At 44.5% G+C, this 14,058-nt stretch overlaps 1 protein-coding gene across 2 annotated transcripts in view; it reads left to right on the forward strand.

Moving 5' to 3' along the window:
- The first annotated feature begins 1,346 nt into the window (after positions 1 to 1,346).
- Positions 1,347 to 14,058, forward strand: part of NAT10 (N-acetyltransferase 10) — a 35,840-nt gene continuing 23,128 nt past the window's right edge. The window contains exons 1-8 of one of the 2 annotated variants that reach the window (XM_016147127.2): positions 1,347 to 1,527; positions 3,440 to 3,562; positions 3,981 to 4,072; positions 7,197 to 7,368; positions 8,713 to 8,835; positions 10,475 to 10,536; positions 11,922 to 12,036; positions 12,132 to 12,239. In XM_016147127.2, coding sequence (XP_016002613.1) covers positions 3,455 to 3,562; positions 3,981 to 4,072; positions 7,197 to 7,368; positions 8,713 to 8,835; positions 10,475 to 10,536; positions 11,922 to 12,036; positions 12,132 to 12,239 — 780 coding nt within the window. In that variant the 5' untranslated portion in view covers positions 1,347 to 1,527; positions 3,440 to 3,454. Of the gene's footprint in view, positions 1,528 to 1,582; positions 1,790 to 3,439; positions 3,563 to 3,980; positions 4,073 to 7,196; positions 7,369 to 8,712; positions 8,836 to 10,474; positions 10,537 to 11,921; positions 12,037 to 12,131; positions 12,240 to 14,058 lie in introns of those variants that run through there. The other variant, XM_036220759.1, reaches the window with a different exon arrangement.

Below are 14,058 nucleotides of genomic sequence, written 5' to 3' on the forward strand. Positions count from 1 at the left end.
AGTGGCAGGAATGAACCATATAAGAGGGCAAGTCAGATTTTGTCGCTTCTCTGATCCCCAAAGTTCAGTCGTTTCCCATCACACTTAGAATGAAAATGTAAATACGGCCTACGTGCCCTTCATTATCTGGTCTAATTTTCTATTTTCCTTATTGCTCACTACTCGGTCCATGCTGGCTGCTTTGCCAAGATTTTTCGACTCGTGAACGTTTTCTCCCTGGGAAGGCTTTTCACTCAAACATTCTTAAAATGTATACTAAGTTCAGGTCTTTGCTCCAGTGTCAACACTTCAGAGACCTTTCATGTCCACCTCTAAAGCAGTGCCCTCAGTCACTTTTTACTCAATGGATACTTTATTCTTAACATCACTTAAAAACCTAGAATTATGTAAGCTTCATGAGGAACAGAAACATTTTGGTCATTTCCTTGTGTCTGGCATGTTAACATTTGTTGAATTATAAAAATTTGGCGACAGATCTTGGATTAGATGGGTGGTGGTGCTGATGATCACCTTAGATTTAAAAGCGTCTCTTTGGGGAAGCAGTTTCAAGGAGCAAGGGAAATGAGTTCGGCTTCAGACATTCTAAATGTGAGGTATCCGAGAAATGTAACGCAAGCAGTTCGATTTGTTTGCTTTAAGTTCAACGTTCTGGACCAAAGCCAATGTAAAAGTACGCATGGGTGGCCCTTGTAATCACGTGCTTGGGCGCGTTCTCCTGGGAGCTGGACTGGGGGGAGTCACAACAGTGGGTCCCCAGAGCTGGTTTTTAGAAGAGCTCCAGCATTTGACGGCCAGATAACAGGCCTGAAGTTAGGAACCTGCGAAGTACAGCGGATGCAATGGGTAGAAAACCTGCGGAATTCCAGACTACGAGGTTATTACTGCGGTGTGGAGGGTCACGTGAGATGAATGAAATAGGTCTGCTGATCGAATTCCCTCGTGTCACATAAAAATGGGAAGGTATTTAAATAAGAGGATCGGTAAAACTACGCACAGGTCCTGGAGCCAACAGTCTCACATCACCAGGCTAACATTGAAAACTACCACTTATCGTGTGCTGCCCCGATTCTATCTGATCACCTGAGCTATCCCCGGCACACTAGCAGGAGCTAGGGGTGCAGACATTTGTATGCTTATTTTGCCCTTGATAGCCAGGGTATTTTAATTCTGACATGGGGAGAGAGGCAAATTGCATTGGCAACATAGCCATCAAAGGCAGAAGCTAAACTGCACAGCCGCATTGCGATGTAGGCTGCAACTCCGCCTCCTGGGCCTCTGACGTCATCACGCAGCGACAGGATTGTAAAAGGTCCCCCCCATCGCTCGCCGTCGCAGCACCGTTAGCACGCTCGCGTACCCGCCGTCTACTAGCGCCTGAGCGGGACGTGCGCCCCGGAGCCAGGCGAACTCAGCGTGCGGCAGGCATCCGCTAGGGGCAGCCTGCTGCGCCTCCACTCCGGAGTAGTTCGCTTCCCCCACGTGCTTCTGCTTTGCTGCTGGCTGGAATTCACCGGGCTCGGGGCGCAGGTATTCATCACGGGATGGTTGGCAGTGGGTGCCAAGGTGGTTGTCAGTGTCCTCCTTGGGCTCGGGGGTGACTGGCTCGAGGTCGAAGCCTCCGCATCCATGTCGATGCCCGGCCCACACCGACTGCCGCCCCAATCTGGCGCTCCTAGAAGGCAGGATTCTGTTTCCCCAATAGACAGCCGCTCGGGCGTTCCTCTCCAGAACTCTCGGAGGTTGCATGGCTCGATTTCCATTCTCTAGGGACCCGTAGCTGAGGGGTCGGGTAAGTGGGTGGGTGACAACACTTGCTTTTCGCAGACCTTGCCCGCAGTTCCTGGTTGTAGCCCTGGGGATCGAACTAAGGCCATCCGATTCCAGATCGTCCCACACTCTTAGCTACTTTACTATACTCAGTCATTTATACTCTTTATTCAACAGCCAGATTCAGGACTTTATTTACCAGTGCACCTAGAATGGTGCCTGGCACACAGATGCTATGTGTATTAGACGAATATATGAGTGAATGAAAAACCGTTTTCCTCCTTCAAGGCCTTCTTCATCCATCAAGCCTTCCGTGGCAACTCTAAGCCACGGTAATCTCAGAATTTCATCAGGCCACTGGCTGTAGCTATTATTTTTACATCTGTTTTTATCTGTCTTTACACAGATTGTCTCTCATCTCTTTCTCTTAAATATCTTCTCCAAGGAGAATGAAAAGCCCCTTGAAGACAAGGCTTTATCAGGTCCTACTTCTGGGGCTCCCACAGTAACTAGGGCAAAAAGCAGCCCCAATAATTAGTTACTGATTGATTACCGTGGAGTCTTTCTTTATGTGGCAGGCAATACGGCCTGCAAACTGGGCAGGTTGGTGAACTGGAAAGACCTCAGGCTTTGGAGTCAGGCAGAGCTGAGTGGCAGTCCTCTGTCACTTTCTTCCTTGGGCTACTTCAGTAGTTATGCTTGCTCCTTTCCTAATAAAATAGGAACTACTGGTTGTGACACTGTTTAATAGTAAGTGTTAGAACTGCTAAAATTCATATTTGGATTGGGAGATTAGAAGGATAGATAAGGCATGGTTAAGTTTCAATTAATGGGCTTTATATTTAGGATGCAGCAGGCACTGGAATGTCAACTGTGTCATTTTAAAGTTTACGTTATAGCAAGATAAATATATCTGATGTTTCTTTGGTGTATTTCTTTGGTGTAATTATATAGTATTTTATTGTGTGTAATTACAGTAACTTGAGGTCTATCTGTACAGGCTGCAGTATAGTTTTCCCTCCCATGAGGAAACAGCTAGACACATTTCATCATAGTAATCATTTACTTTTTCCCCCTGACTTTATTAGTAATGCACGTGAATTTTTTAAAAAAGCAAAACTCTAAAAAAGAAAGGAACAAAAAGAATCACCTGTAATCTCACCATCCAGAAATAACTGTTTTGGTATTTTCTTCCAGTTATTTTTCTCTATGCATTATTTATATGCATAAAAAATGGTTTCCTACTTTATCCTGCCATGTTATTCTCTCATAAGGGTACATATCTAAGGGTACATCCAAACCCTTAGATAACTTTTAAAAATGATTTTGAAAATGTTCTTTAGAAAACGACCTTATTATACTATAGATATACCATTATGTATTTTAATCATTCTATTTTTTTTTTTGAACACAGTTTCTGATTTTTAAAAAAACTCAATAGAGGTGTAAATTACAGCTTCCCCATTGACTGCCCATGTAGAGGGAACATTTTCTTCATCTTCAAAGCTTCAGTTTTCTTATTTTAAAAATGAAGGTAATATCTTCCCAAAGGAGCTGTTTGAGGGTTAAGATGTTACTTATAAGTGTGTCTAGTACAGTCCCCACAGGAGGCAGCAGCCTCACCCAGAATCTGGTGTTCATGTCCAGTGTGCTTCCTTTCTTTCTGTTTTAGGGATAATCTTTGACCATGCATCGGAAGAAAGTCGATAACCGAATCCGGATTCTCATCGAGAATGGGGTAGCTGAGCGGCAGAGGTCTCTCTTTGTTGTAGTCGGAGATCGAGGAAAAGATCAGGTGAGACCTGGTACACGCTTTCTTGACTGATTTTGTATCATGTCCCAAAGAGTCAGCACGTTACAGGCACTCTCAGGTTTCAGCGCCTAATGAGATTAGGTCCCTTGACTAGTTTTCGTTATCAAAAATGCCTAGGGGGGACCCTCCTTTGATTTTTGTAAGTGATAAATACTCTACATTTAGAATTCCTTGCAGACAGGTTAACAGCTTTTGACACCTGGGGTGGTATACTGAGCACAGGTTAAATGTTCGTGACATGTATCCTAGTCCCAACTTGAGCACTACCTACCTTCTGACCTTAGGCGCCTCCTTTTCCTGGCCCTCAGTTTAGTTTCCATGTATGTCAAATGAGGTCTTGGGCCTAGCAGTCTCAAAGTCTCTTATGACCCTGAGATTCTGTGACTTTTTTCTTTGGCAGGTGGTCATACTCCATCACATGCTATCCAAAGCAACTGTGAAGGCTCGGCCTTCAGTGTTGTGGTGTTATAAGAAAGAACTGGGGTTTAGCAGGTAAGCTTGGCCTTTTGAGTGTCTTATGCCACTTCCAATTCCTGCTTGTTAGTTAAATGTCAGGACATGATTTTTTGACATAGTTTTTCAGGGATCGTTAATGGAGGTGCTGTCTCTGAGGACATTTCCAAATAGAGAAAATAATAGAGTTGATGTCCTTTCTTCATTCCTGGACAATGTTTTAAATTATTTTCTTGCTCTTTAAGTCTCCAGTCCAGTTCTTTGCTTTCTGCACATGATTTTTCAGTCTACTTTTCTAAGGTCACTTAATTCACATTCCTTCAGTTTCCTTTCCATACCTCCATTTCACTCAGTGTTTTTACCCTTCCTTTTCCCTTTTTGTTTCTGAGGAGGCCGTACCTTGTCCCGTGTTTACAGCAAACCCCTTTATCTACTCTGGATCTCTCCTCTCCTTGCAGGACCTTCACCTTCTTTCCTCTCTTGGCCACTCCATGTCCCATTTGAAACTTTCTCCTTTTTCCTGTTAAACATGCTCAGCTCTCTATTCTCATAAATAAAATTAAAATTAAATGATTAGCTACATATCCGGCTTTATCCCTCAGAATAGCATTTTCTCATTTTTATTGCCTTATACTTTGAAACAAGCCTTTTGCACTCCCAGTTACCCTCTTTGCTGTCTGGCTGCTTCTACCATTGTGACCAAATAGTCCTCTTGGAAATCATTTGATGACGTGATGCCTAATGAGACAACTTTTCTTCCTCTTTCTCCTTTTCAGAGCTCTTCCTCTACCACTTTACTGATGTATTTGACAGGTGGCTAATCTTAATTTTTTGAAGCCATAGAACTTAAGACTTCTAGTTGTAAATAGCAGACCTCCAACACAAACACTTAGGCACCAAGGGAGCTTACTGAAGTATAGGGGAGCTCATGAACCCTAAGGGGACGAGATTTCAGCTCTCCCTCGGGTGTAGAGCCAGAGTGCGGATGCTCTCAGTCCTTGCTCAGTCCCTCATCTCTGCATTCGTCTCTGTTTTTTCCCCACTTCAGATCAGCTTTCTGTTTCTTGAGGTCCTAATGGCAGAAGCAGTGCAGGAGTTTTACGTGCTTCAGGTCCAAATATATGGAAATCAGTCTCCCAAATTCTTGAGGGAGGAAGCCCATCCCTGGGCCAAGGGAGGTGGGGTTGATCACCTGGTAGAAACTTGGCAGTTCTACCTACAACTCTGTGTATGGAGAAGTTTGGGGTAAATAACCCGCCATGTGGTCACCTCAGAAATGCTCTCCTTTCTTGGCTTCTAGGTCAGTTACTCAAATGACCAACCAGAGCTCTTCTCTTTCTCTTGATCTTATTATCTCCTACGCTAAACCCAATTAGCATGTGTGATTCTGTCCTTGGGCCTGTAGTCCCAAACATGTTTGTCTCTGATATTGACTCTGAAATCCTATCTCCAGCTCTGACTGCTCTCTGCTGTGACGAAGCGCCCAGCCTTTGCCCCTGCTGCCTCCCTGCTTTGGATGCCACTCCCATCTCTGTCATCACCTATGGAATGCTCCTCTCACCTATCAGGGCCCGCCTCCTTCCTGAAGCTTTTCCTCCATCCTTCAGTCGCAGGGCTCCTCCACCTCTTCAGCACTTGTCTGCTCTTACAGTGTCTGTCACCTTATGTTCTCCCGTTCTCTGGAAATAGTCCCTTGCATGTTGGTCTTTCTTTACTTCCAGGTGTTAAGTTCATTTAGTTAGGAGGCGTCTTCTGCTTATCTTTATATTTTCATACTTTCAAAGGATCTGGCATGTTTGTAGTAGGTGCTCAGTTAATGTTTGTTGCGTTGAATGTATTAACAAGTTCTAAGGTATTTTAATGTTACTTAGTGAAAGGTTAAATTTGATTAGTTTCTATCCTTTGGTCTTAAAGAGTCTTGATTCTGCCTAAGAGAAACTAGATTTTGGGTTACTAGATTTGCTTTTTAAAAAAAGAATTATAAAAGCTTTATTGTAAGAAATATAGAAAAATCACAAAGGTGAAAATAAAAAACACCCACAGTCTTAACACTTAGGTATTGTTAGTATCTAGCTGTATGTCACTGGTATGTAGTTTTAAACCATAATTGATATTTTGTTGTATATATTCTTTCATAATTGGGCAGATTAATTTTAATTCAGATTAAAAATAAGACCTGTTGCCTGTCAGCAGAATTGAAAGTTTTGGGGGCTGCTTCTTCTCTGTTTGTAGATGTTGATAGATGTCAGATGGATGCAGAATTAGGCAGTTCACAGTGTTCTGGGAAGATTTGCCTTTTGAATTTAAGCCATCTGATATCACTGTTAAAAGTCTCTCTCTGCCTCTTGTAGCAATCCCACCCATTTCTTGATGTCATAGGGCATCAGGTTAAAGCTGATAATTTCTTTTACGTTATGGGCTAAGGCCTGAGTCAGAGGGACAGTGGAAATTAATTCTTCTAACTACCTCGTTTCACAGATGAGAAAGTGGAGGCCCACAAGGAGGGCTTTGGTTTTAGCTATTCAGTTAGAGAACTATCATAAAATTTTGATCAGCTATAATCCTCAGTTCTGGAGCTTTCTTGTTCTCTCTTCCCTGTAAAAGACAAAAATATTCAGGAATTTCTAAGAGACTCATATCCTCTATTAGTATTGTCTTAGATTAGAGCCGCCATTGAGGACTCGATCCCACAGGTTGGGAAAGAAGTAGAGGAATTTATTTAGGAAAAACGAATAAAGTAACCCGCCATCACCGTGCCTTCACCGAGCTCCCCAGGTCCTCTGGGGAGCAGCACCGTGTAGTTGAAGCAGTGGCTTGAGACTGAGGTAATGAGGCCACCGAGGTTGGTTTAAAGCTCTGGCCAAATGAGGTTTCGAAACTAGTATTACCCTCCTTTTAAAGTGAAGTAAGTATCTGCTGAAGGTGACGGAGCAAAATAGCAGAGCTGACACACAGACTTACCATTGTCTCCCTCCGAAGCCCATCTTCTTAATCACCCTGTTCCAGTTTTCTTCACCTTTAAAAGGAGGGAATTAGCCCTACAATTTCCAGCCTGCCTTCTAGCTCTGAAGCTCTAAGTGAATGATTATAGTACTCATCTCCTGCTCCCAAGTGTTCAGCACCTCTGGTTAACTGGCTCTCATGGGATGGGGGTTGGTTGCAGTCACCGGAAGAAAAGAATGCGACAGCTACAGAAGAAAATAAAGAACGGGACGCTGAACATAAAGCAAGACGACCCCTTTGAACTCTTCGTCGCAGCCACAAACATTCGCTACTGCTACTACAACGAGACTCACAAGATCCTGGGCAACACCTTCGGCATGTGTGTTCTCCAGGTGGGTGGCGTCTGCCGGCCTGTGACCGGAGCCGGAGCACTGAGGGGGTGTTGGGCTGCGTGGTTCCCCGGAGAACAGGTGTACAGCAAGGAGAGAAGATGCACACGTATCTTCCTCCCCTAAACCTTATCAGTGGAGGACTTGGCCCCTTTCCAAAGGAAACTTGATAACTCATCCCATGTTAAAATAAAATTTTCTACCTAAAGTAGAAAATTTTGTCTAGAGATACCAAAATAGGCAGTGATGCTCTGTCACAACTGGTTCTAACCAACTAAAGCTGATAAAGCACTGTGCACTCACTTCAAGTGACCCTAGGACCCCAGATCGTTATTGGAACTAAGTGAAGACTTCGGTAACAAGCGAGTGATGGGACTTGTTTTTCCAGTTAGGTACAGACCTGTGTGCTCATACGTCCTGTTCAGAGTGCTTGACTAGCATAGCGGCCACCAGGACCTTCTGCACCCCCACCTCTCCTAGTTCTTAAAATCCCCCAGAGAACTACCTGATGAATTTCCTCACTGGTATATATTCTCCTCCCTGGGAGGTTAATAGACTAAGTTTCACATTTTTCTTTGTTTTGAGCCGTGTTGGTCTTTTTTTTATTCTTTGATTCTTTGATACCCTTTCCTCCACCGTAAAAAGAAGACATTTATGCACAAATCCCCACATTTTGGTACCTATTTATCATCTACATGTACTATTATCATTATATACATTATGAAACATCCCTTAAAATATAACTTAAGAAATATGGGGAGAAATCATGAATAGAAGATTTTTTCTTTCTGCATTCCAGTGTGTTGTCTCATCTGCTGCTGGTTTGCATCCTACTTTGGAGGCCAGAAAAATAGCATCGTGCCTCATTCTCACCTGAGCTCAAGCTCACCGCTGTTACCAGTTGCAGTGATAATGGCTTCTTTAAGCAGTAGCTCCCTCATGTGGTGCAGTTGAGTTCTGTCAAGCAATTTTGATCTATAAACATACTAGAAAATGAATGTGAAGTGTTTCTGAAATTCAGGTGTGAATCAGTGAAGACTGAAGGACTTCTTTCCAAATATGATTTTATCAGAGATTATTAGAAACGCTTTTGACATAAAACCAGGTACACATGTTCTCCAGGGCTGCACTTTCTTCTGTGTTACTGCTAAGTAAGGGGCTATGAGAGAGAGAGAGAGCGAGAGAGCCAGAGCACGTGTGTGTGTCCATTCTGGTGAATTGAGTGAGGTGTATGGTCCTGAGTTTGTGCTCGAAAGGCCTCCTTTTACTTTATCACCGGCCCTTGATCGAACTTCTCTGTGGGTGCTCTTTGTATGACCAGCCCTTTCTAAGATCTCCTTCTTCCAGGATTTTGAAGCTTTAACTCCGAACTTGCTGGCCAGGACTGTAGAAACAGTGGAAGGTGGTGGACTGGCGGTCATCCTTCTACGGACCATGAATTCACTCAAGCAGTTGTACACGATGACCATGGTAAGTCTGTTTAACTTACTTATAGGGGATTCAAATCAATCTATGTCTTTATGGTAGGCCACTTTCTTTTAAAAATTCTGGGTGAGCAATTCCAGGGAGTGGTCAGCATAACCTCTGGGCAGGGAGCTCTTTGACTGCAACCAATAAGAAAGCAAGCCACTGCAGAGAAATCTCAGTGACCCTGTGTGTGCCTCGGAATCTCTGAATTTCATATTTGCTGCCAAGCATTTGCAAATTCTACACCAATGAGATGCAGATATGATGCAGCTGTTATGTAGTTAGATATCTGAATAGTATTCTGCAGAGTCATGCCACTGCCTGTATTTGTGTATTGCAAAAAAAAAGAGACTGTGGACAGAGTTCCTCAGCGGCCCTCCTTCGCCAATGGATAATGACGGGACATTTGCTGGTTACACCCCCATGTTGGCAAGAACTTTGACTCTGGCAGGAAAGGTTTTCTCCCAGAGCTGAGGACATGGTTAGGTGTGGGGCTGTGTCTCACCAGATGCCACACGGGCTTTCTGAGTGGCAAGGTGTGAGTTCTGTCCCCAACCCGCTGCTTGGGAATGGTGTTTGGATTGGCCTTAGGGTTTTGCGAGCTGCATTCTTTTGGCAACATGGACTTCCCTCACATTTTAGTACCTGCTTCCTGTCACCACAACTCCTTCCTTACTTGTCACTACAGCCCCTCTGGCCTCCTTGAAGGTCCTCAGAAATGCCCAGCACACATTCACCCGAAGGCCTTTGCGCTTCATATTCGCATGGGAATATCTGCATGGCTCCCTTCCTCACTGCATTCACGTCCCTGCTCAAGTACGACCTCCCCAGTGTGGTCCTTTCTCACACTCTGCGGAGAACCGGCGGTTCTGTCCATCACTCCTTTAACCTGGTGTATTTTTCTTCAGAGAATTTTACAGCTACCTAAAGTTTTATATTTATTTGTTTATTGTCTGCCTTTCTGTGCTCGTCTCTAAACTTCATGACAGCAGGGACTTTGTTTTCCTCACTGTATATTCCCAGATGCTGGAAGAGTCCCTGGTCTTCAGTAAGCACTCATTAAATACTTGTGAATGAACAAATGGCTTTGCGCCCATTGCAGTTGGTTTGCTCTTCCCCACCTCTCAAGTGGCTGCCTGCTTATCACCTCAGAGGGCCTTCTCACTACCCTATATATAGCATTTATACCCTGCATAAGTGCTATCACTGCACCCTGTTTTTCTTTTGTAGCATTTGCCAGAGTTTGTATGTATTTACTCATTTGTCTCACTGCAACCATGAGACTGTAAGCTCCATGAGAACAGGTCGTGCTCTGTGAAACACACTGGTGTGTACCCAGCATGTCGGGCATGGGCATGTACATTTTATCGAATGAATATGTTTCATGATGCTGGATAAAATGTGCTAAAAGTCAGGGGGAGTTAGTTGTAATAAACACTACATTCAGTTAGTGTCTCATCCCAGTTCCAGCGCACAGCATTCGGCCCGTTTGGCACAGCAGAGTATGGAGAAGTGGATTTTGTTTCCAGCAGCATCGCTGGCACCTCCTTTTTCCTAGGGTTGCTCGATGGAACTTCTTCACATTTGGCCCTTAGCCTCAGCACTATGTAAATGCCTTTGTTAATGGTGTTGTCTCTTTTAGGACGTGCATTCAAGATACAGGACCGAGGCTCATCAGGATGTGGTGGGAAGATTTAATGAGAGGTAGGTCTGCAGCACAGTTCTCAGTCCCTTAATTGTGGAGAGCCACCGTGGGAGGACCCAGCTGAAAGCTGCACTTCCGTCTGAGGGAAGTCCAAAATGTTGAGAGTTCTGACTCTTGTAAAGTTAACCGGAAGCAGTGAAAGTGAGTGGAAGGCTGGGGCCAGGAGACCTGGATTCTTTTTTGCTTCTGGCCCTAACCAAGTCACCCTCCTCTGGCTCTTAGCTTACTCTTCTGTCGAATACTCTGTCTGGGTGACTGTTTCCCAAAATGTGTTTTGTAGAACACTGGCGTTTTAAGAGGGACCTTATGACAAAAGGATTTTCTGGCCCAGTATGTCTGGGGGATGCTGATACTGTTTTTCCTTCATGAGGATTCACATTTGCCTGTTGCAGCCTCTGAAAAGCCTTGCAGCAGCAGGGGCCTGTTTAACTGATTATTTCTGAAACTGATTGAGCCACAGGGTCCTTTATTAGGTAACAGTGGTTAACACCTTAAGAAACTGAGGCTCAGATCAGTGGTTGTCAACCTGAGTAGTTTTGCCCCAGGGGACATTTGGCAAGGTCTGGAGACACTTTGATTGTCTTGACTTGGGGGAGAAGGGGACTTGTGGAGGGTGCTGAGGCGTCTGGTGGATAGAGGACAGGGATGCTGCCAAACAGCTTCCAAGGCGCAGAACAACCCTTCCAACAAAAAATTATCTGGTTCAAAATATCAATAGTGCTGACGTTTTGAAATCCTGGCCTTGATGAACCCTGGGGGCTTTCAAATTTCAGTCATCTCTGTTGCTTTAACTTAGTAAAAGGAGTAGGCCAGGAGGTCATTGTGTGCTGCCAGAGAGAATCAAAACTGTGAAAGCATGGGAGACACTTCTCTTGCGGTCGTGGGAGAAACTTGAATTTTATAGTCAAGCCCGTGTTTTTCTACGTGCAGGTTTATGTTATATTTCTTAAAGGAGCTTTCCTCTCTTTAATTTTTTCTTCCTTGCGACACAAGGTAAATCCATTTGTGTATGTATGTATTTCCCCGTGTGACCGATGAGCATATGTGAGGTGTGTTTAAGAGTGGCCTGAGACACCTTAGTGCTGAAAGGTGAGCCTAGGAGGATGCAGAAAGGCCAGATGGCTCAGGGAACAGTGGCGGCTGTGCACGAGAGGAATGCTTGTAACTAGTCTCTTAAGAGAGTTCTCAGTTTTCTTTACTGTATAAAGTGTGTTCAGGTGCCTTATAGAGAAGGCTCGGAATCACCTCATGTTGCTCTCCAACTAGGTTTTGGCTTAGAGACGTGGGGCCAAATGATTTTCCTTGAAGAAAAGCCACAGTTTTTGTTGTGCAGACATTGGCCCCCTCTCCACCAGCACCTCACTATGGTAATTTTGTTCCTCAGATTTATTCTTTCTCTGGCCTCTTGTAAGAAGTGTCTTGTCATCGATGACCAGCTCAACATCCTGCCCATCTCCTCGCACGCCGCCAGCATTGAGGCCCTGCCCCCGCAGACCCCGGTGAGTCAGCCAGGGGCTTGAGAATCTAGGGGAGGCTGCATTTTCGGTGTTTTCCTTCGCATGTCAATGGCAAACCTTCTCTCTCTCTCTGGTAGGATGAGAGTCTTGGTCCTTCTGATCTGGAGCTGAAGGAGCTGAAGGAGAGCTTGCAGGACACCCAGCCTGTGGGCGTGCTGGTGGACTGCTGCAAGACCCTAGACCAGGTGGGTGTGGTGTTCAGAACGTCCTGCTCCAGTATAAACAATGCAGAAAGCAAGAGAAGCCAAGTCAGGACAAGTCAAGACTTCGATCCTCCTTGGGGCAGAGGCCTCTTCACTTGCTCAGACTCATGCAGCAACAGCAGGGCTGTTCCCCGTCGTCTGGGTTCACAGTAGTTGTCCAGGGTTCTGTTCTAGCCTGAGCTGGACGACAGCACAGACCTCTGGACACTAGGCTCTGATATCACGATGGAAAACAGCTGCAGTGACACCTCCCAGTCGGGGCTGAGCCCCAGTAGGCTATTTCTTTTCTTTCTGGAAATAGAATCGCCAACTACGTAGCTCTCTATGCAGTCTAAGCTGTAAGCTCTACAGCTTAGAACCACTGAAAAGATGGAGGAAAGGGCAGGAGAGGGAGACACTACTGTATGAGTAGTAGTGTTGCAGAATTAATGTTAAGAATTTTCATCACAAGGAGAAAATTTTTTTCCTTTATTCTTTCTTTTTATTGTAGCCATATGGGAAGATGGATGTTAGCTGGATATATTATGGTAATTATTTCACAATACAATTGAGCCTTGAACAATGTGGGGTTGAACTGCGTGGGTCTGCTTATATGAGGATTTTGGTCAGTCGACCCACGCAGGTCAAGGGTCAGCTGGTGGTGGGGAAGCTGCATGTGCGGAGGGCATTATATGTGGATTTTTGACTTTGTAGGCGGTGGGTGCCTCTAACCCCACATTGTTCATGGGTCAATTGTATGTGTAAATCAAACCATTATGCTGTACACCTTGAACTTGTACAGTAATGTATGTTAATTATTTCTCAATAAAACTGGAAAAAAATAGTGGAGATTTTACTTGACAGTCCCACTCTGCAGAGACAATTACTATTAACAATTTATTGTGTATCCTTCTGCATCTTTTTCTACGCATGTAAATGAATATTTTAAAAATATACGAAGAGGTCATACTGTAGAGTACAAATGATCCCCTGTTAGATATTTGGGTTGATTTCCACTTCTTTGCGGTTATTAACGATGTTGTTAGGATGTTCTTACAGATACATCTGTGGGCACTATCTCTAGAATAAGTTTTCAGGAGAATTGCTGGATCAGAGTATGTGTACAGTAAAATGGGTGTTGCACCAGTACCTGGAATTACCAACAGTGTGTGAAAATGCCTTTTTCCCTGCAGCTGTGCCAACGCTGGGTGCTAGGAAGCTTGTAAGTCTTTACCAGTCAGGTGTGGGAACATAGGATCATTGTTTTTTCTTGTGTTACTTAAATTATGAAAGAAGCAGGCACCTTTTCACATAATTCCTGGTCACCCATTTTTGTTCTTTTTTGTTTTGTAAACCAGATTGCTTTTTTGTATTGGTTTTTCATTTTAGAAAATTATTTTAGAATGCATTTGTAGTCCCGATTTCGTACCCTTTTATTGTGTTAGTGGATTTTTCCCGTTATGTTTTGTTGGAGTTTGTACTTCCCTACTCTAAAGTAAAAGACAGAAGGGTAAAATACAGTGTTCGGCAAAGGCCGAGTCAGGATGAGTAGATCCTGGATCTCCTCTGAGCGCTTCCATCTGCAGAGACTTCGGCTTCCTGTAGCCCCTCCTTCCATCCACCTGGGCCTGCATCTCTTCAGTGTCTTTGTGTCGCTGCCCAGGCGCTTAAGGCAGCTTCTCTGGGACCCAACAGGCCAGGGCTCTGGCCTTCTTCCCAGTCTCAGTGGCCTGTTCCCGGGGCGGATTCCAGTTGGGGAGCAGAGTTTGGCTCCTGCGTAGCGCGGTAGTCCCTCCTTTCATTCGGTGCCACTGGCATCTTA

The sequence above is a fragment of the Rousettus aegyptiacus genome, unplaced genomic scaffold (genome assembly GCF_014176215.1).
Source record: "Rousettus aegyptiacus isolate mRouAeg1 unplaced genomic scaffold, mRouAeg1.p scaffold_m13_p_5, whole genome shotgun sequence".
Classification (NCBI taxonomy): domain Eukaryota; kingdom Metazoa; phylum Chordata; class Mammalia; order Chiroptera; family Pteropodidae; genus Rousettus; species Rousettus aegyptiacus.